The sequence below is a fragment of the Silene latifolia genome, chromosome 1 (genome assembly GCF_048544455.1).
Source record: "Silene latifolia isolate original U9 population chromosome 1, ASM4854445v1, whole genome shotgun sequence".
NCBI classification, from domain to species: Eukaryota; Viridiplantae; Streptophyta; class Magnoliopsida; order Caryophyllales; family Caryophyllaceae; genus Silene; species Silene latifolia.
In genome coordinates, this window is record NC_133526.1 from 43684463 (window position 1) to 43707358 (window position 22896).

The window sequence follows — 22896 nt, forward strand, 5'->3', positions numbered from 1 at the left end:
TTTGAACCACAGATCTACTGTAAAGATCTCTTCAGTGTTTTCAAGTGATTATGAATTACGATGAGGCGTTGCATGTATTTGTGGCAATGGGATGTGAGTATGTCCGGGATCGGTTATACAAAATCGTTAAAATCTCAGGAGTAATAAAAGTATAATGCCATTTTCATTTGCAGTTATAGAAAATAGTCTGTAACTGAAAAAGGTAAAAAACTTATAGGCAGGGCTCAAGAGTCTTTGAAACATTAGATTAATGTTTTCAACGATTTTCGTCATGCATAGCCAGTAAGCCTTCAGGACTAAAAATGAACCTCTTTGCACCTTGTAAATACATTTATCATGAATGAACATCCGATAGTACAGATTTTGGTTATACTGCAGTTTCGGCAAGATTACAATAAATTTCCTCGGAGATGAGAAAGAGAGAATATACATGCCTATATTTGTACTCTTTACAACAACCCAACTACACAGCTTAGGTGTAATCTGTTTTCCAAGCCTCTTAAGTGATGACCCAACATCATACACCTGCCAACAAACAAGAAACCCTTTTAATTCTAAATCAAGTAAAATTTCACGATCAGGTAGACAAGGGTAGGACTATCGGAGTGTTCACTCGCGTATTGAAAGACCTCTCTGATATGAATAATCTTTTTTATCTAAAATTCCAAATGTAAAATAAGTGTCTTGGACTCTTTATATCTAGTGGCAAAACAGAAAAACTTGAAATTTTAACAGATCCCCTGTTTTCCTCTTCCTTTTTTTTTCCTTTTTTTTCATGTGAAATCGGGAAGATGAATGTTTTTTTTTTTTTTTTGTTCATAGATTCAACCTTCCTTACCCCTAAATATGAAAAATATATGACAAAAAACTACTGGCGGTCGGGCCTCATCCCATTACAGAAATAATCTATCTTTAAGTGGAATGATACAAATACCAATGAAACAACTTTGGTTTTGTATGGGCGATCAGCTCAAGTAAACTTTTTGCCCAAAGTTAATATGGACTCATTGTAAGGTGGAACCAACTAAAGTGAGAATTTACGAACCAGAAAAGAAGTTTTGCAAGGTAATCTCTCGAAATGGTGAACAATTCACTGCCACCATGTTCTTCCACAATGCTCCCAACTGTTGTATTCCCGATGGATACAGATGTGATATCATCTTTGAAAACCCTTCGTATTGTGTTCTGAACGAGTTCAAAAATCACTTCTTTAACTTCTACGGAAGATGGCTGAGAAAGTTCAACAACCTGCATATATGACAGGAAGGACACATCATCACTTGCACCAGCAAAAACCCATCATTGACATAAATGGCATTACAATGGGGCTGGACAAATTCAATACTCACCATATATGACTCCAAGGACCTCAAATATTCCAATAAATTATTATTATCACCTTTATTAAGGTCCATTTCCTCAGAATCCTTCTTCGCAGCTTCTAGTTCCTGAGAAATCAGAAAGCATTCACAACATTTTTAGAACCATTGCTCACCAGACACCACATATACTCTCGCGTTCAAAGAATATGCTCTTTGTCTATTGTGTCCTATCCAGTTGTTTCTGTTTGCTATTGGATCTATTTTTAATCCAAGGATATTTAATTGGGGGAGGTCAGGGTCTCCGGGAATATTCAATAGATAAGTCGAGTGTAATAATGGTCGGGTCCAAGCTCTACATACGTACAAGTTGTACGGTCAACTCATACAAAAGCAGAATAAAACCGTTTTTTAACACAAACACCTATCAGAAACTTAAACAGATGGCTAAGACGAACCAAAAGGTCAGAAGCTCAGAACTAAACAATTGGGTGAGGCTGCAGGACAAAGGGGAATAGTCTGACACTCTGACATCATGTCATTAAACAAAACCGTGCATTTAGTTCTCACCTGCTTTGCGGAACACAATTCTGCTTCCAACTGTTGAATATAACTCAAAGCCTCTGGTGACAAACCCTTCAATCTATCAGAAGTAATTTGGTTAGGACTATCAACACCTACTTCAATAGACCCATTTCCATCTTCAAATTCCTTTGCGTCAGAACCCACTCCTGATTCCTCAATTCCCTCACACAAATTGCGGGCTTTTGAACCATCCAAAGACATCTCAAAGTTCCTCATCAACGATACACGATACTCCGCATTCCACAAAGTATACCTATCACAAATGTAAAACAATATATTTCAGTCATTTTGCTACCAAGCCCCAGGCCCAGCAAGTAATAAACTAATAACTCAAGCATTCTGCCCTAAGTCACTGATTCAGTGAAAAAACAACACCTAAATTGCATTCTGACCAAGCTAGCAACAAAACAAGCAAAATTACACATGAATGCAGAATCAATGAGGGATTCAAAAATCCAATTCACATTCCCGGTCAATGTTAGAAACAAGATTAAAGAGTTAACCGTGTCGGCAGTGACGAACACAAGGCACTAAAATTGTTGTATAACTAGCAATCTTTCCAATTCAAGTGATGTAACTACTTCACTCAAAAGAAAACTTGAAAGAAAGTAGTAGATATCATAATCATAACCAAAATTAATAGGCAATTCAAAAATAAGCATCACAGAGTAGAAATTCTACAGACTATCCTTGAATTTCAATCCCCTATCAAAAATACGTCAATGCCACAACAAATTTCTGCTCCAAAAAAACAGTCAATTAAGTTCAACACCAAAAACTAAACCACTACAAATTGCAGTCGAGTAAGTCTAACGAAAGAAAAAAGACGGAATGAAAAAAAGCATTCCCTCCGTCACAGTCATTTGTTAAGCTCTGATTAAAGTATCCTCTCACAGAGAATATATTAGCTAAACAAATACTCCGTAATTGGGATGGTAGGAGTAACAAGATTATCGTGAAAGTGTCTGATACGAGAATTAGTGATCGCAATTGACACCAAAGTAATCCAGATCATTCGAAAAATCAGTCGTAAAATTCAGCAAGCAAATGCACATAGCTGACACCAAAATAAAGAATAATACCCACCCAGTGATGATGGAAGAAACGAGGAGACGATGAAGAGGAAGTTTAGAAACCCTAATTGAAACACAAAACTGATCAGAAGGAATCAACCCTAACATAGTCGAAATAGTTTGCTTCATCGAATCTTTCGCAATTTCCGAAACGCCTTTGGAAATATCGGCCGAATCAAGCGGCTCGATGCGTTTCAACATGGTAGCGATGACGGCGAATTCTCGTGAGAATTCGGATTTCCGGATGTCGGAGAGTCCACCGCTGCCGCCGGCGAGGCCAGAGACTATGGCAGTGCGACGGCGAGAGGCGGAAGCGACGGCGGCAGAGGAAGGGCGTGATAGTCGGAGGAGGTGGCTGTGGAGGTGTGGGTGTGGGGTTTGGGAAGGTTTGAGAGAGAGGAAGAGTGAGATGGTGGTAGCTGTTGACGCCATTGGAGCGCTCTCTCTCGAGCTTTCTCTCTCCTCTTTTCTAACTGTTTGTTTGTGTTAGTCGTTCGTGTGGCCCTCTGTATCTCAACTTAGTTTTGGGTTTTGTATCTTTTCACTTGTGTTTGGCATTACACAATTATTTTTGTCAAAACATTATTATGAATTTCTTTGCTTATTTGATGATATTTCATTATCGACATATCATTCATTATTTTATTTTCGAGATTTTCTCCTTTGTACCCTCTAATTATTAGTTTTTCTCACTTGTATCATCTTCTCTCACCAGAGTTATCACTATTCTCATCTCCTCATCGACCACCTTTATCACACCTCAACGACTCATCCCATCACATTCATGTTCGATCACCACCTTAAACATTGGCACTCACGACCTCCGTCTTCAGGTAGGCTTTGACCTTTATTTTCAAACCAATACGGAGCATCAATCCCTACGATGAAGACTGAGGGTGGGCGAGAAAATTTGTGGGCATGAGAGTTATATGTGTGATGACTTGGTGTTTTATAGGGTCATGGTATTAGTTTGTGGGTTGAGGGTCGTCGCGAGTAGTGAAATCCCAATTAGCGGCGAGATCGTTGCATTGTTCTTATGATATGGGCTTCTACATTGGTGGTTGACTTGCCTTTGTACATTGTAGTAAAGAAGTTGTCATGAAGGGAGAGAGAGGATGGTTAGAGTGGTTGTTGTGGTGAGGGCATTGGAGCATTTTTTAATTTTATATTCATTATAATTATTCAGTACTAGCCATTAACCATTTGCCACGTTACCACTTAACGGAGTAAACTTGACGAAATTAAACAAAATTTGGGGATATAAGTGGGCTTTTGGAAAATGGAGGGGTACAAGTGAGAAAAGCTAATAGTTGAGGGATATAAATAAGAAAAACCCTTTAATTTTTTAAGGAAATTATCATCATTTATTATTGATCATGGTATAATAAGGCTATGTTCTTTGTGACCGACTTAACTAGTTCCAGCTCATTTAAATTCAACTCAACTCTATTCAGTTCAACTCATCTTTTCACAAATTTGCTCTGATTTCAGCTCCATTCAGCTCCTTTTAGCCTAAAAGAACTGGGCCTAAATATATCCATTTTATTCTATTAGGATCCTTCCATCTCGGTCATGTTCTTTTGGCTGATAGGAGCTTAACAGAACCCAATAAAGCTTAGTTAACTAAATGGAGCTGAAGTAAGAATTCAATTGTGTCTCATTTTTTGTGGCGTTCGACTAATGGGAAGCGCAAAATTCCATGAATTGCGTGGTCAAAACTTTGCAAACCAAAACGCTTTGGTGGACTTGGCTTTCGGGATTTTCATAAGTTCAACATGGCATTACTGGGCAAGCAAACTTGGCGATTTATCACTAATCGGTCAAGTCTTATGGTTCGCGTTTTAGGGGGTAAGTACTTTCTTGATGGCGCGTTTATGCGTGCTAGTCTTGGTACTAACCCGAGTTATACGTGGAGAGGGATTTTAGAAACGAGGGAGGTGTTAATGCTGGGGATTAGGAGGCGGGTTGGAGATGGGTTGTGTACAAATGTTTGGACCGATCCCTGGATTCCAAATACGCAAACACGGAGGGTCCTTTCGCCAAGATGGAATGCTGATGGGAATATGGTGGTGGCAGATTTATGGACAGCAGATGGCAGGTCGTGGAACACGGCTAAGGTACGCGAGTTATTTTCACCTTTTGAGCATGATCGAATTCTAATTTTGCGAATTAGCAATAATAAGCCCAAGGACTCTTGGACTTGGGAGCTCGAAACGAGTGGGGAATATTATGTTAAATCGGCATATAAAGTGCTAACGAATGGTGGTGTAGAGGAGGCGGGTTCGTCTGATCGTTCAAAGGAGAAGGCCTTATGGAACCGTATTTGGAAGGCGAAGGTTTTGCCTCGCATAAAGGTGTTCATGTGGATGTTTTGTAATGATGCTATTGCCGCAAAGCGTAATTTGGCTCTCGTGTTCGATTGATTGATGCTGGATGTCTAATTTACTACAATGATATGGAGATTTGTCTCCATCTTGTTAGAGGTTGTGGGTTGGTAGGTGGACTCTGGGATAGGTTTAGAATTGAAGTGCGATTGGTTGATGGGTATGAGCGGGTGAGGGAGTGAGTGGATCGGAGGGAGTTGGAGGATGGTGAGATAGATATCTTTATGATGGGTTGTTGGGCTTTGTGGGAGGCGAGAAATAAGCGGGTGTTCGAGAAGAAGAGGGTCGAAGATTTGTATAGGGAATTACGTGAGGAGGAAGACGTTGTTGGGGAAGTTATGGTCCGTGCTGATCAGAAGCGGAGGTGGAAGAGGCCGGAGTCGGGGGTTGTGAAACTTAATGTTGATGTGGGTGTGAAGGAGGGCTGGGGTATCGGTCTTGGAGTGGTTTGTCGAAACAGTAAGGGTGTGGTGTTATGGGGGTTAAGTGACCACCGTTGGGGGACGAATCGACGATGGAGGTAATGGCGAAAGCTGAGGCGATGTTGGTAGGAATTAAAGAAGCGATGAGGGACGGTCACACAAAGATCGTGGTTGAGAGCGATTGTAAGACTTTGATTGATGCTTTGTCGACAATGGCGAAGGGACGAAGCGACTTTCACTTGTTGTTGGATGATATTTATCCTATTTGTGACGTTTTTGAATTAGTTTTATGGTGTTTTGTAAACAAAACTTTAAATTGGGTTGCGCATGAGTTGGCTCATCTCAGCTCGTTGCAAAGCGGTAGTGTGACACCCCCATATACCAAGGAGCCTTATCAAGACCTTCCCTAGCATATAAGGGCATCAGCATCTCGGTTGCCCGAGGACAGTAATAATCAAATGTCGATAAAAGAACAATTAAAGTTTATTACAAGTGAATTAAACAAACTAAGATAACAAAGACACAACTCGGACTACTATCGACTAGGTGATCTACAATTCTGTCACGACTCGTGAAAGACTCATCCCGCCAAGTATCCAGCTATCATCCAAGACATCACCTGCTAAGACTGACTGCTCACCATAAGGGATCACGACAGACACAACAGAAACAAACAAGAAGACAAAACCACACAGGGTCAGTAACTGAAGAGACACAGCAACCACTGACATAACAAAGCAGACTCAACAGCACACACACCAGCCATATCTCCTCCAATCAATCATCATCACCGACTGTCCACTGGACCAGCCCTGCCAGTGGGGGACCGCAACCGTTCCCATCTAAGCCCCGCTCATCATACCGAGCGATAACCATGTCCCATTAATGTGCACATCCCCTCCCGTGGCGAGTTCCACGGAGGGCGAAACTAGGGCGTGAAGCCACTCCCGCAAGTGACTCCACTCAGCCGAGGACGCACCTCGAGAACCAGAGACAAACAAACACAATCAGCTGTACCACAAGAACGACAACGAAACAACACAATACCAACCAACTATCACAATCAGACCACCACACGACACTACATCAATCAAATCACATCAAAAGACACTCTAGACAATCAACAGTACTGAGTAGGCGAACCTACCTTTAGCGCACCGCAGCGATTCCACTCCCGATCACAAGATGTCAAACAACCACGCAACACACCTATACAAACAGTACAACCATCTATCACAACCACTACAACCCTAACTAAAAACAACAACAACAATGATGATGACGATGACATACCTACGCATAGCTATCCGGCGTCAAGACCGCTACCCGACTCAAGCAACCCATCCCTACGGCACAAGCATCCTTAAAGGCTCCCATAGAAGAGGCTATGGTGAAGGGAAGAAGGAAATGCGACATTTAGGTTTAGAGGAAAGAGGCGGAAATGATTTGCGGTTATGCAAAACACGATATATAATTCCCCGCTGTAAACACGCTACTCGATCGAGTAACTAACTTACTCGATCGAGTGGCCCCTACTCGATCGAGCCTCCAAGCTACTCGATCGAGTGGCCTCGACTAGACCGAGTACCACACACCTAAAGCTTGCTACGTCACAAGTCATCACTCGTAAGGTTTTCCAAAGGCCAAGACATGTCACTAAGGTCGGTCAACGTCAGTCAACGGGTCCCTAAAAGGACGGGTATTACAGGTAGGAAGTTGTGGATCAATACGGATCTTCCACGATACATTGTTGATTTTGTTTTTGCTGATGCTAATGATATGAATTAATCCCACCTTTGGGATTTCAAAAAAAAAAAAAAAAAGTTAATTTGTAGAGAGATGAGCTGCACTGAACTAAATGAAGTTAAACTGAACGGAATAGAGCTAAGATGAACTAAATTGAGTTGAAATTTAGGCAGAGAGACGGTGCGCTCTGGGTTAGTAGAGTACATGTTACATGTTAAATATGTATAGTAGTCAAAAATAAAAATGTTGTTTCATTGACAGTGATGGATTTGGTTGATTTATATTATACCTCCTCGGGTTTTCAAAAAAAAAAAAAAAATCAAAATCAAAAATCAAAATATATGAACAAAAGGACCTTTACTTGACCAGATCAGTTTTATAGAAATCATAAAATACATGAATAAAATTGTGCTGTTTAAGCTGCTCCACCACTCAGTAGTTGCGTAGTTCTTTCACTGTCTCTAGAAAGTGTCAAATTCTACAATCCTACATATATCCTGATAATTGTGAAAAACAAAAAAAGAAAAATACAAGCGCCATTTAATGTCCAAAGAACTGCGAATGGTGCACTAGACTAGAGGCCTTCTAAAGCCATCAGTCTAACCGAATAAGCCATTCTATGTCTATTACTGCACCAGATCTTTCACCTCAGTATATACAATGACACCCAAATTATCTCAACAAAAAGTTTATGCTGCTCAACTCTGCAGAGCTGAGGGAATGCCGTTGCTAATTGCTATCCACTGACGGGCTTGCAAAAACAGGCTGGGTCCATCTCAATGACGGGGTTCCGACCTGGAAACTTCCGGGTCTAATTTGAATGATGCAAGATACCAAAGTACAAGTCTTGATGATGTCATTGATGAGGCCGTAACTCGAGCCTGTACGCTTGTATTTCCATAGGAGGGATGACAACGTGCCCTTCTTGAACTACATCCCCTGTTAGTTCAGTGTAACCAAGCATCTCGGTATCTTCATGAAGTAGATTCAATGATGCTGCTTTTACGTGCATGACCTCCAGTTCTTTGAACAAACTGAAAAGATTCACGGGTTCATCGGCTAATCTCGTACATAAAGATCTAGCTGTGCGACAGTAAGTTGAATCCCATCCTCGTCGACGTAATACAAGCATAAACCTTGGATCTTCAACGGGATGATCCGAGAAAGAATACCTCAAAGGCCGAGGAACCTTGAAGTCCACAATATGCAAGTCACAAGGTAAAGAAGTGGCTAGAGGAGAAAAGAATCTAGCAGGTGGTGATTGGGCGGGTATTTCTTCGGCTTTTTTGGAGACGAATATGTGTACCGGGTAATTTAGATGACTGTCAATGGAGTGAGATAGAAGTGATGGGTTTAAAGGGTGAGAATTTGAATTAGGGTCTACGGTAGAAGAAATGTTGGACTCGAGAAGGAAATGGAAAACAACATTCATGGGGCGGTTGTCGGTTACCCCTTGACCGAGACCACGCCCATCATCCCTTGGGAGACGTCGATCAAGCATAACTTCCAACCATCCATTTTTTAGGCTAGCTACACCCAAAGACTGCCTAGAATGGACCGAAAAACGACGTCCATCTAGCCCTTGAAGAAAGGCAAGGGAAGGCATTGGGTAATAATTTCCCTGAACCGGGATCTTATCATAGGTTTCTCGCCGGCTCATTTGAAAGCCATTCAAATCAGAAAAGAAAACTTTCTTATTTTGGATATCGGTCTTATACCTGACTATAAGCTCCTTGTCGTCAAAACGGGCACCAAGTAACTCCACATGGTATTCTTTCTCAATGAGGAATTCTTGTAGGGTGTTGTCTCCATTATAGACCCGAGTGCTGTGAGAGATGGGTTCTCCATCCCACTCCGTCTTGGGGAAGGAATAGACTTCCTGCATCAAGGGACCCGTTGTTACTACAAATTGTCCACCGGGCTGGATGATGGGTTGTGAGTCACCGACAGGTTTAAACAGGTAGGCACCACTCCCCATGCAAGAGTACATGCTTATTTCCTCGGACAAATTAGTCACTGAACCATCTTTGTTAGTAACTTTCATCAATAATCCAAGATTTACATCAAAGGTGAGAGTTTGGTGTTGATTTGAGATTGTAACCTCGTCTCCCTCGACTTTTGTGCAAGCATAAGGAGCAGGACAATGTATTTGATCAGAGTATGTCAGAATTTTTAAGTCTGACAATTTTGCCTTCTCGCAATGGCCTACCCCATCAACGATATAATACATTTGCAGGCCCATAGCAGGAATAATAGCTTTCCAGTGAAGACGATGCCGTCCAGAAAATATATGGCCTTTGTCATGCTGCATTTCAGGAGAAACCTGGCTTTCAATGCATGTCCAGTTTGAGTCCAAGACGCTTACATCTGGTCTATCGACAACTACCATCACAATCTCGGCTCTACTTTGCTCTAGTGAATTAAAGATAATCACAGATCTCATAGATCTTTCAGGGATGACGATTCCCTTGTGAATCGGTTGGACATTAAATTTTGATCTCACTTGCACCGGCTCAAATTGAGATGGGTTTTGCTCGTTTTTCTCAAACCGAATGCCAAGTAATACTTCAATGGCTTTGGACATAAAAATTTGCAAGTCTTGCAAAGATGTATGCATTCGAGTACCATAGTCATTGACCACATGGTCCTTGGCTGTGCCCGTCACTCCATCATGATGCTGAAAGAGGGCTAAATTCCTCCTTGCAGCTGTTAGCTTGTGAGCAAAGCTGCTCGGCAACTTTTCACACTGAGCCCTATGACAACGTCCTAGAAGTAATGCCATTAACATTTCCGTAGCACGAAGGGTATGTTCTAGAACACGGTCCACGGCCTTGAAGAAAGGTCTTGAAACATAATAGCCACTCCAGTAATCTTGCTGTCTATCAGAATAGGTAAAAAAATCACCAGATAAAGATGGAAAACCTTCAATCTCACCCGACCCAATCTCCCCCGGAAGCGAATAGTTTACTCTCTCGGCCTCTTCACGAAGTGTTCGGAAATAATCATCCAAAGTGCCAAACTTTGCTTCTGCATTTAAGCTGGGATTGGAGTTTATATAATCAAATAGCATTTGATAATTCCTAAATTGTGCTTCTGCTTCATCAATGCTGACATACCGAAAGTCATCTCCAAGAGGAATCAAAAGAGTATTTGTTCTATATAAAACTGACTTCTTTCTGTACTGATCCAAGAGCTTTCCGACTTTCTCCTGCACATTTTCCGGGTTAGTCTCAACTGGATGTTGTCCCCAGGGGCAGAGTTCATAAATAAAACCACGCATCCGAGCAAAGTCAAATTGACAACAAATAGCTGGCTCGGGCCCGCAAGTATGCGGAACATCATATGAATAGAAGGGCATCATGTGGACAAACATGTCCGTGGTTTCCATAGCGTCCCAGCTTTGTCGCCAAATAAACTCCAAATTCTTATGCAGAGCAAGTTCTTTTTTGAGCTCATAGTGTGTCCTTTGTATTAGCATGTTCTCAAAGCCCATGCGTCGGAGAAGATATGCCATTGTAGGAGAGTACCCAAATGGATCAATTGCCCACGAGTTTCTTGGAACCACGCCAAGTGTTTCATTCAGCCACATATTACCCTCCATAATCTGGTGAAAAAATAAAGAATAAGAAGATTTTTGAGTAAATTAAAGAATTAAGCTATGTTATTCCTGCTCATATTACCGTGTAACCATGTACGAAACTCGACGCGACTATATAGATATGACACTTGGACACTTCACTTTAAGCAAAAAATTGAGGATCTTTTAGTCTACCACTTGGACATGCACTGGAGTCGGATACTTCTCGAGTTGTAACCGAGTCCTAGTATCATAGGAAGTAGGAACTAAGAGGTACTCCCTCCATATCTTTATGATATTCCCACTTCATTAAAATACTCCTCACATATATTCAAGAAGTGGGATCAATAAAAAACGGAGGGAGTACTATTGAGTACTAACTAAACAACTTCATCTCGCAGATATACACCATCATCCATGGCCTGATGGCCATTTAACGGACACTCGTGTTGGATACACGATTTAACATATATGCGAGCCGAAAATAGGGTAGATCTAAACAATCGGAAAATCCAAGAGGTGGAAATAGACCACATCCCTTCTGGCTTTCTATTGTCAAAGGGACATGAGAAAAAAAGGTTTCTAGTTGAACAAGGTCCAGGCCTCCATCTGTCAGGAAAACTGAATGTATGGTTTCTTACATTAGCAGGCCGAGAATGTCCTCCTTTTAACATACTTCTAGATTATCGGCCCACAAATAACTCATCTCCCGAATCATTGTTACTAGATAAATCACATAACCATAGTGTTTTCATAATATGCCTAATTCCAACACTATGAGTCAGGTAAGGGTTTTGCAGGACATTACTTGGTTCACACAAGAATAATTATAGAAAATAACTAGATTAATGACTAAAATGAGTTCACAAACATTTAAAAAAAAAGCTAGCTGTTAAACTTGCTAGACAAACTACAGATATGCTGTGAAAGTCAGGAGGTAGTGGCTTCCATCTTCGAGGCAAGAGATTCTCATATCCCCCAAAGAGCGAGGGATTACCCAATCCTCCCTCCTCTGCAAGGTTCCTTTTTATCATATACAGAGTAAAAACTTAGTACAAATGCTTCGACTGCACGTTAAACTACAGTCAAACATGTAAACAAATAGGACCTATGCCTCAAAAAAGTGAAATTTCCTAGTGAAGGCATGGAAAAAGCATGACTATATTTGTCCATTAGTTGAAATCTATGTTGGTCGGACTCTTCAATATTACCTCGCGTACATGGGTAGGACACTCGGACATTTCATTTTAGACCAAAAACATGAATTTTTTCATAAAATAGCCGAATCCGACACTTAGACACGTATACCACTGTTTATCTTCTCTACTGGGAATAAGCATATCAAAGAGCCAATCTAACTAGTTCCACGCATCTTGATACACAGAAACCTATTGGTCGTGCCTGCTGCCAGAGACTTTGTCGCTTTGACTCTTCACTTTCGGGGTCAATACCAGTGTTTTCACACAACATTCAAAGACATAGGTATGGAATCCATACCGACCTTTACCATTCCAAATCGTCTTCCGGAAGAGCCAAAAAGGGAGGCCCACATGACAACAATAGGGGAAGAGTATCTATATGAAGCATTTACTATGATGTTTAATTATTTTATGCCTTTTTGCAAACATCTCTCAATTTCAGTTTCTAAACTTTAATATTTGTAGCTATATGTTTGTTTTGAAGATGTGTCCCTGCATCACATCCTCATTTTGAGAGTGTCCCCATATCTATAAAATTGAGACTTGCCAAGTCAGGCACTTGCAATTATATTCATGTCTAGCACCTGTACACAAGTCACCTAACATAGGCCACAGACAAAGAGACAACCAAATAGTTGCCAAACAGAAGAAGAGAAGGAATATTAGTAAAATTCACAAATGGAGGGAATATAACTATGCAGACATCCGCTCACCTGCCCAATGATCGCATAATAATGTGAATTGGCCTGCATGAAACAAAGAAAACAGAGGTCAATTTAAATAACAGAGTGCAAAGACTCCAAACTAATATCTTCATAAACTTTTCCACACTGCCCACATGAAGAATTCATCAAATATTTTGAGGTCTCGTCCCATGTGTGTGTTGGGGCATTGTCCCACGTCAGTAGATTTAGAGTACGGAGTATAAGCCAGTGGGCTAATGGAACCCCAGCTTGTGAAACGGTCTTGTGCACCTGCTTCTATAAGCCAGATGCGGAGGACTCAAAAAGATAAAATAGGTAAAGAAACTGTATTGCTTCATCAATGTCACATTATTTCAACAGTCTACGAAAACATTCTGAAATAGGTTAAAAGACATGGGAGGATGAAGATTTTACCTCATCATTCATAACCCAGCCGCCTCCAACAATTTCTAATTGCCCACTCTGCACCAGATTTTTGAAAGCCTCCCTTTTACCCTCTGAAGAATCCCTCCACCATCTCTCCAAGTACGACATCTCCTCCCATATAAACTTGCGCCGAGGATCCTACAATACCATGTTTCACGGAGTTTCAGAGAACCAGTGGAGAGTACGTACGTGAACCCAATTCACACCCACATTTCAGAGAAATGTCTTTTGGAGCTGTTTAAAGTGATAAAAAAGAGACGTTGAGGCGGTAACAGCAGAATTTATGGCGTAACGACCAGGATTAGGTTCTGATAACCAACTCTGAGATAAGTCTCAAACAGAGAATTGATACCCATCCTAGATACTGCTAAGGCATGGTCTTCCGTTTAATCTATTTTTTGATGAAAAGCTCTAGAAGATTCAAGGTGTAAAGATGGAGACAGCTTCTAGACTTGTCCAAAGTATTATAGACTTGTCTAGAACATTCTAGAGATGAGGAAAATATTCTAAAGTTGTATGGATGTATGTGAATAATTCCATACGTTTCGTTTACATTCTAAGAATGCACACAAGGGTGTTCATGTTTATCATGTATGTATACTTTTAGTCTAAGGAGTAGGGGAGGGGATGAAGAGAGCGAAGTTTAAACCCAACAAACTCAGCATAAAATAGCTCAAAACCAAAAGTTTTAAAAAAAATTAAAACTCTTGAGAGAATATCAACTGTGGCATCGTGGATTCAGGTCAAATTTTCTGAAAATTCAATAAAAAGCCATAAAATCAACATGAGAAAACACTATTACTGTTACCTAATCCCCCAATAAATCACCATAAACATCAATACTCCGGGAGATCCTCAGCAATTGCATAAAGCATGCATCTGAATTTGCCGAGAACTTCAATAATAAAGTCATCAACGCCTTTTTTTTATATATATTTAAAAAAAAAAAAAATAGGTAAACTGAAAAATCAAAACTGGGAGACAATATCAATAGTGGAATCGCAAATTGAGCTACATTTCCCAAAATTGAAGAAAACCACATTAAAGCAACACCAATAGAAGACTGAAACCTAAACCAGAAAAACTCTCCGGAACTACTCAATACTCGGAGAGATGTCCAAAACAAACGTAGAGAAAATATCCAGAGTGGCATTGCGAATTCAGCTCGAATATTCACAAAATAAAAACAAATTCCCATTAAATCAACATTGAAAACACTGAAACCCCCAATTCAGCTAAATATCCCTGACAATTGACAAAACCAAATAAAAAAAGGTTAACCTTGGAGAGAGATTCAAGAATGGTATCAAGAATATGACGAGACTGACGATCATAATACTCATCAACAGTAAGTTTCCAACCAGGATCATTATGCGAATGCGGAACAACAAAGATCTTCAACTTATTATCAACACCATCCCACTCATTCCCTTTATATGTGACCATCCACCCTTGTTTCCACGCCCCACCATCCACATCATTAAACTCAATCTTATCATACAGATCCTTAGTAGTAATATCCACAGCGGCGGAAACAAAGGCAGAAACAGACGCATTGGATGAAACGAGGGTATTGAATTTCCGAGGGACGGGTTTTCGAATTCGGGTGGTGGAGCGGGTTGAAGGGGAGGTGGTGGTGGAGAGGGAGAAGAGAGGAGTGAATCGGAAGACGGCGGCGAGGAAGAGGAGAAGGGAGAGGGTTAGACCGAGAGTGAAGTAGTTGGTCCATAGGAAGTGAAGGAGGATTGTTCGTTTACGGGGTTTACGTGGGAGTTTGGTTTTGGTTGGGGATGTTGGTGTTGAGGTGGTTGAGGTTGGGAGGAAGGAGCGTGCCCATGTTCCTCTGCTCCGGCTTCCGATGTATGATGAGATTCGCATCACTACCGGAGGGAGGAGTGTGGTATCAGGAAGGATGAAGGAGGAAGGAGGTGATCGTGTGTGTAAATGTCAATGTTATAAGAGTGGACTACAACTATAGTTTCTGGGGCTATTATTTCCACAATTCCATTCCACCTCCACCCATTTTACTTGGCAAGTACGGAGTAAGTTTTACTCCACTCTCATACAGACCTACAAATAAGTACGGATTTTGTCCGTTATATGCTTGTGACGTGAGATAAAAGGGTAAGTGGGAAAGGGTTGGCAAGACGGACTATACTAGGATGGGGCGAGGTAGATTGAGAGACCCCCTATTTATACTGTGAATTCTTTCCTACAAAATAGCAACTAAATATACACTTATTTAATATACTAGGATTATATATACTACTAATATTCACAAGATAATATCTATGCAAAGAATATCCTTGACTATATTCTTTACACTCCCTCTCAAGTTGGAGCTCTTGGTATACCAAGACCCAACTTGAACAGTAGATGATCGAATGTCTCCCCTCCTAGCGCCTTGGTGAACAAGTCCGCTATTTGCTCCTTGCTTCGAATATGTAAAGTCTTTATCTCCTTGGAAACAAGGTGTTGATGCACAAAGTGACAATCTATCTCGATGTGCTTTGTTCTGTCGTGAAAAACCGGATTCTTTGCTATATGAATTGCTGCCTGGTTATCACAATACAATTCCATCGACTTTGTGTGAAAAATTCCCAACGAAGCGAGAAATGCTTTTATCCATATCAATTCACTTGTTACAGCTCCCATAGCTCTATACTCAGCTTCAGCTGTCGACTTGGCTACCGTTACTTGTTTCTTTGCCCTCCACGATATGGGTGATTGTCCTATTGAAACGAAATACCCACTCACTGACCTTCTCGTCAGCGGGCAACTCGCATAATCCGAGTCACAATACCCTCGAATTTGCAGGTCCGAGTCCTTCTTCAACGTAATCCCCTTACTTGGGTTACGTTTCACATACCGTACCACTCTAAGGGCTGCCTCCCAGTGTTCCTTCCTCGCTTCATTCACAAATTGCGATAATATGTGTACTGCATAAACAAGATCGGGCCTCGTAATTGTTAGATATACTAACCTTCCAACTAAACGTCGATATTTCATAATATCTTTCAACACATATCCTTTTGCCAATGCCAAGTTGTGCCTTTGTCGAATGGGAGTGTACACTGTCTTCGCTCCTTCCATTCCTGTCTCCTCAATGATGTTCACGGCAGACTTTCGTTGATTTAGAAATAGGCCATTCTTCCCATGGGCTACTTCTATCCCCAAGAATTATTTAAGTCGCCCCAAATCCTTGATTCCGAAGCTTTTATTTAAGAACTCCTTGAACTGTGCACAAGTTTCCTTATCATTGCTCACCACGATCATGTCATCCACGTAGACAAGCACTCCAATAAAGCACCCATTTCGATTAAGTGTGAATAGCGAATAATCTGCCATCGACTGCGTGAAACCGTAATCTTTCATTGAAAGTGTTAACTTTGCAAACCAATTTCGGGAAGCTTGTTTTAACCCATAAATTGATTTTAACAATTTGCACACTTTATTTTCCCCTTTCCTTTCGAACCCTTGAGGGATTTTCATATATACTTCTTCCTCAAGGTCACCGTGCAGAAACGCGTTATTCACATCTAGCTGTTCGATATTCCAACCCTTTGACACGGCTACTGCAAGTAGACACCTCACACTCGTCATCTTAGCCACCGGTGCATAAGTTTCGTGGAAATCTATTCCCTCCACCTGCGTGAAACCTTGCGCTACCAATCTCGCTTTATATCGCTCTACCGTGCCATCTGCTTGATATTTAATCTTGTAAACCCATTTGCAGCCAATGGGTTTCTTTCCTTCCGGCAAAGTGACTATCTTCCAGGTCTCATTCTTCTCTAATGCTTCAATCTCTTTTCTCATAGCTTCCCTCCATCTCCTATCTTTCGCTGCCTCATAATAGTAATTAGGCTCCTGCCCTTCATCAATACTAGCTAGGAAAGCTTTATGAGATTGAGAAAATGAATTGGTAAAAACATGATTGACTAAAGGATAGCGTGTACCTGACTTTGAAGACTTTGATTGGGCGTGATGAGCATTCGAGTTTGGGGCAATTATTCTTGTCGACTTGCAATAGTAATCCTTCTTCCACACGGGCTCAAATTTCTCTCTCGCTCCACGTCTCAAAGCTTCCTGTCCAGACCGTGTTTCTGTCTGTGCATTCTGTCCTTCTTCCCTATCATCATGCAATCTTTCATCATCAGACTCTCCTTCATTATCTTGGTCCAAACCAGACCGTGTTTCACCACTGTCAGGCGCGTCAGCACCTCCTTCGTCTGTCACTGTTTCCCTTTCATTACCCACTACAGCTTCTTCACAAGCCTCCTCCATTTCATCACTCCCCCTCACAACAGGAATCATCTCAAGATCCCCACAGTTGTCAATGCAAAGCTGATTTCGAATGGGATTTTCAGTGCTGTCAAGATGTTCTTGTTGTGAAGGCATTTCATTATTTGAAACAGAGTATGGGTAAATATTTTCGTAAAAATTGACATCACGCGAGACAAACACCCGTTTTTCTTTCAAGTCGTAAACTTTCCATCCCTTTTTGCTATTAGGATACCCAATAAAAATACACCGCTTGCCTCGTTCCCCAAATTTATCCCGTGTTTTTTCTTTGTTATGGACATAACATAAACATCCAAAAACTTTTAAATTGTCTAATTTGGGCTGCTTACGGTACAAAATTTCGAAGGGTGTTTTCCCGCCTAGCAAAGGTGTGGGTGTTCGGTTTATTAAATAAGCTGCTGTCATGATACACTCCCCCCAAAAATGTATAGGTAGTCCTCCTTGAAATCGCAAAGCTCGTGCCTTTTCAAGTATGTGACGATGTTTTCTTTCTACCCGTCCATTTTGTTGGGGTGTATCTACATTGCTAGTGCGAAATAAAATACCATTCTCTTCATAATATCGTTGCATAGCCCCAGATAATAGCTCAGTTCCATTATCGCTTTGAATTACTTTCACATTTTGTTCAAATTGTGTCTTTACCATTTGGCAAAAAAATTTCATGTAATCGCCTGCCTCGCTCTTTTCTTTCATGAGGTAAACCCACACTCCCTGACTATGGTCATCGACTATGGTAAAAAAATAATGAGCACGAGTTAAACTTGTCACCCTATACTGTCCCCAAATATCGCAATGTATAAGGCCAAATAAAACATCACATCTATTATTATTAGTCTTAAAAGGAGTACGGGTTTGTTTTGCCCTACAACACGGATCACAAACCTCATCGGAGTTCCAATGTAAATTGTGTCCAACCAAATTAGAAAAACGTGAAAGAATACTTTGAGATGGATGTCCCAGTCTTTTATGCCATAATCGACTTTCTTTTTCAACCGTCACTTGACCCGCCAGTTTTGTCTTGCTCGGTTGATAATAATACACCTCTTGTCGATGCTCACCCCGTCCAATCATCATCTTCGTAGTCCGGTCCTGCATTTCACAATAATCAGGATAGAAAGTTATTACACAATTATTTTCATGGATTAATTGTTGAACGGAAATGAGATCACAAGTGAGCGAAGGCACAAATAGAACATCTTTTAATGCAAAATTATCGCTTAATCTGACTTCGCCATGGACAGTGGCTTCTACACGTCTACCATCAGGTAGACTAACATTGGAAGGGTCTGCCTTCCATGTATTCACCAAGCATTCGCGTCTTCCCGTCATATGATGCGAGGCTCCGCTATCAATCAACCACTCAATGTTTACATTTAATTTCATACCTTGTAGTTTTCCATTACCCTCTGGACTGGCACTTAGAAGAATCCGCAGCCGCTCAATTTCTTCATTTGTGAAAGGGATGTTCTGTTTCTCTGAGTCTGTACCTTTCACGCCTGAAGTACCCGTCATTGCATTGACTTGGTAATTCCCACGGCCCCGTCCTCTTCCTCGACTGCTTGTCCCACGGTATCCATTGCTCCCTCGTCGACCTCTTCCTCTTTCTCTTGCCTTTACTTCCTCATACCCGTGCTTGTCAAAACAGTTCTCCTCTGTGTGATAAAATTTACCACAGTGACTGCACTGAGGTGGTAAGTAAGACTCCTCTGTTTCGCCTCTGTTGTATGTGTTTTTGTTCTTTCCACCGTGTGCCTTCACTGACATAGCAGCATCATTACGCTCTTCCTTCACTTTGGTGAGAGAAGCATGTCGTTCCTCCCTAAGAATTAGGGCATAGGCACGATTTAATGGAGCAATTGGATCCTCCATCAGTAGGTTGGTTCGTATGTTTCCGTACAGCTTTGAATCCAAACCCATGAGGAATTGGTGTACTTTATCTTCCTCTCGCTCTTTTGCTATTGATGCTGCCGCGCCACAAGTACAGCCTTTGATTTTGCTGTAGTTTGCTAGTTCATCCCATATGGTCTTTAGTCGAGTGTAATACTCCACCACGGAATCCTTGTCTTGTTTACACTCGTTCAATTCGTTCTTCATTTGATGCACCCTAGGTGCGTTCCCTGCTGAGTATCGTCCCCGCAACTCCTCCCAAATATCTTCAATTGGTTGAGAGAACGTGATACTCGGATGTAATTTCGGATCAATTACGTTTCTAAGCCATGCCCGTAACATGGCGTTGCATTGTCGCCATGCTACCAATTCGAGACTCTCGTCTCCTTCATCACACACTGGTTTCTTAATCTTCCCTTCGATGAACGCCAATTTGTTTTTCGCATCCAGACCATTCTTCACGGCCTCTGCCCACATCTCATAATTGCTACCGTTGAAGATGATTTGCGTAACACTTAAATTCGGATTGTCCGAAGGATGAAGATATAGTGGTGATGTCATGGGAATTGTCTTTGGACCGCTCCCATGGCCTTTAAATTTTTCTTCATCACCAGGCATGGTGTAATTAGATGATTTTTGGATTTTCGTTTTGTAGTTTGTAAAGAATTTTTTTTTTTTTTTTGGATCAACCTTGCTCACGATACCATGTGAATTTTAGAACTCAGAGAAGACGATGAACGTTCTTATGTTTCTCATTCAATGAATTGTCATTATATACAATCCTAGCTAAGATATCAAACCCTAACTTTCCTACAAAATAGCAACTAAATATACACTTCCTTAATATACTAGGATTATATATACTACTAATATTCACAAGATAATATCTATGCAAAGAATATCCTTGACTATATTCTTTACATATACTCACTAAGAAAAACTTGTATCCGTATCCATTCCACCATTTACGACGAGTATAAGACTATATTTATCAATGACCACTCTCCATCTTGGTCAATAATATGACCTATCTTATTTATTTGGTATTTATCAATAGTATTTTAACCTATTCTTACAACCTCTCTCTTACTTTTTATTTTATCATAATCATAATATTTTATTAGTATTTTTCTTATTAAATTTTGATAGAGTCCAATTATGGTGTGCCATGTAGTTAGGGATGGCAGTGGATCCAGGACCTTACTCATATCCGCCTCTGAGTGTTTCGGGCATTTACTGCCGGTCCCGAACCCGGAGAAAGGAGGAAGGTTGCGGTAGGTCTGTGGTAGTCAGCATAAAAACTTAGTCACATTTTATGGACATGAATCGGAATTTGAACATCGTTGGGGCGTCTCCTCAGAAGCGACGCGTTGCACTTCTTAGACCCGGGTGTAGTTCAAAGTATGTGAGGGTTGCTAGGTCGTCGCCCAAAAGCGACGCGCCATCTTTACACCTGGGGCGGTGTCAAATAGACAAGGGTGTGCTATATCTTCTAGGTCCGGGTGTAGTGAAAAATATGTAAGGGTTGTTAGGTCGTCGACCGAAAGCGGCACGCCACCTTGAAGCATGCTAGGGTTGTTAGGTGTCAAATGGGTTTGGATCCAGGAAACATGGTTAAGAGCGGGTAAAGAAATCGGGGGCATGACTTTAGGAAGGGTAGTAGGTTACGTTTTGGTACTTGGAATATTGGCTCTTTGACAGGGAGACTAGCTGAGGTAAGGGAGGTTATGAAATGGAGGAGAGTGCATATAATGTGTCTACAAGAGACAAAATGTGATGCGGGTGCAATAGGGCAGTGACGAGGAAAGAGCTAGAGAGCACGGTTTTCAAGGCCGTGTAGGAGAGCACGGTTTCCTAAACCGTGTAGGAGCAGTATTTAGCTTATTTTATTTACTGTTTTCGAATAAATTTAGGAAAACCTTTGTATTTCCTAATCCTATTTTTATTAGGTTTCTGCAAATTTGGTTGTTAGTTTAATTATTAGTTAAATAAGGTTTCCTAGCTAGTTTACGAATTTAGGGATTTCTTATTATTCAAGCAAGAGTAGGATATCATGTAATAGTACAAATAGGAGCTATTTCGCTGCATATTCCTCAGATTATTTTCAGTAGAAATACAATAAAGTTTACAGTTCGTAAAACTTGTGTTAATCTTGCGAGATTAGATTAGGACTCTTCCTTGCGAGGCTGAGTTATAGCAAATCGAGCTATAACCTTGCGAGGTCAGAACAAGATTTCGCTTATCTATCCATGTTTTTTGTTCCAAATTCACGCAATTATCAACAATATTGATACCTGTCGAAGTGAGTACCAAAAATAATATTTATAAATTCCGAACTACAACTAGCAAGCGGTAGTAAGGGTCGATCCGCAGGGAGGTAGGGAGATTATAGTTGCTTTTAATTTTAGTCTAACGGTAACAATGAGGGGGGGTTTTGATGTGAATTATAACTAAATCTAATAACATAAACTAAATAAACAAATAATAGTAGTAAAAGATGTAAACAATGATAAAAGAAATGCTAAGACGGTCGGTTCACTATAGCTGCGATGGCACATAATCCTAGGTAAGTCCGAAATACAGTCGTGTAGGATGGGTAAAACAAGTCCTCTCGTTCCAAGTTAACTAGTAGCTCCTTTCGGCCTATGCTACCAGTCCCTAAGTCTCACTAATGCTAGCTCTCGCCCTGATTAGTGATTCCTAAAGCCTAAATTACATTATCTCTCAATCTCAGCAATTTAGTCGTATTAATTCGTAAATAAATGCCCTTCCCTATCTCTCGATCTACGGGTTGGTCAAAACTAAGCATCTAACAAGTCTCCTCTCGGTCTCATTGTTAAATATTGCACTTAATTATACGGTGCTAATCAGACACGAAGTCAGTCGATCGACCAGCTACCCCAGTCGATCGACTAACCGGCTCAGTCGATCGACTAGTTAAGCCAGTCGATCGACCAAGCCCTAATGCGAGGTTACCTATTCTACTGCCATCTACGCCATAGATCCCCTACATCTTAGCAAAGGGTATTTAGCTACTCATGATGGTGATAACAACACCAAATAAATTAACAAACAAAGCGATTGATTTCATAATTAAATTAACTAATTAATTAACTGACATAAAACGAGAAATTGGCTTTGGGAATTCTAAACTAGCAATTCTAACTACAGAAGAATAAAAGTAAACTGAAACTAAGGAATTAAAATTACCGTAGAGCAGGGTGAAGAATCCGAAAGCAAAAGAAATACTTTATTGAAACTCATGAAACTGT

The 22896-nt window shown here is 40.8% G+C and overlaps 3 protein-coding genes across 3 annotated transcripts; all 3 read right to left on the minus strand.

Annotated features, from left to right (window-relative positions):
* Window positions 1-297: 297 nt before the first annotated feature.
* On the minus strand, window positions 298-3533 carry LOC141604785 (uncharacterized). The gene is made up of 5 exons (XM_074423283.1): window positions 2991-3533; window positions 1890-2157; window positions 1350-1448; window positions 1046-1248; window positions 298-525 (listed from the first exon to the last, which is right to left on the minus strand). Exons 1-5 carry the CDS (start codon window positions 3407-3409, stop codon window positions 450-452), a joined length of 1065 nt encoding a protein of 354 aa, XP_074279384.1. The 5' UTR covers window positions 3410-3533; the 3' UTR covers window positions 298-449.
* Window positions 3534-7856: 4323 nt separating this feature from the next.
* On the minus strand, window positions 7857-15599 carry LOC141604794 (alpha-mannosidase 2). The gene is made up of 4 exons (XM_074423295.1): window positions 14717-15599; window positions 13424-13573; window positions 13019-13051; window positions 7857-11133 (listed from the first exon to the last, which is right to left on the minus strand). The coding sequence occupies exons 1-4, from the start codon at window positions 15311-15313 to the stop codon at window positions 8386-8388; spliced, it is 3528 nt and encodes a 1175-aa protein (XP_074279396.1). The 5' UTR covers window positions 15314-15599; the 3' UTR covers window positions 7857-8385.
* Window positions 15600-15766: 167 nt separating this feature from the next.
* LOC141645231 (secreted RxLR effector protein 161-like) lies at window positions 15767-16528 on the minus strand. The gene has a single exon (XM_074453981.1). The coding sequence runs from the start codon at window positions 16526-16528 to the stop codon at window positions 15767-15769; it is 762 nt and encodes a 253-aa protein (XP_074310082.1).
* Between the last annotated feature and the right edge of the window lie 6368 nt (window positions 16529-22896).

Coding starts and splice junctions, on each gene's coding strand:
- LOC141604785 (XM_074423283.1), bottom strand. CDS start 3,409: ATGGCGTCAACAGCTACCACCATCTCACTCTTCCTCTCTCTCAAACCT. Junction 2,158..2,990: donor GTTTCTTCCATCATCACTGG/GTGGGTATTATT, acceptor CATTTGTGATAG/GTATACTTTGTGGAATGCGG. Junction 526..1,045: donor CTTGCAAAACTTCTTTTCTG/GTTCGTAAATTC, acceptor GTTTGTTGGCAG/GTGTATGATGTTGGGTCATC.
- LOC141645231 (XM_074453981.1), bottom strand. CDS start 16,528: ATGGAAGGAGCGAAGACAGTGTACACTCCCATTCGACAAAGGCACAAC.
- LOC141604794 (XM_074423295.1), bottom strand. CDS start 15,313: ATGCGAATCTCATCATACATCGGAAGCCGGAGCAGAGGAACATGGGCA. Junction 13,574..14,716: donor TTCTTGAATCTCTCTCCAAG/GTTAACCTTTTT, acceptor ATGGTATTGTAG/GATCCTCGGCGCAAGTTTAT. Junction 11,134..13,018: donor ATTATGCGATCATTGGGCAG/GTGAGCGGATGT, acceptor TTTTTTCACCAG/ATTATGGAGGGTAATATGTG.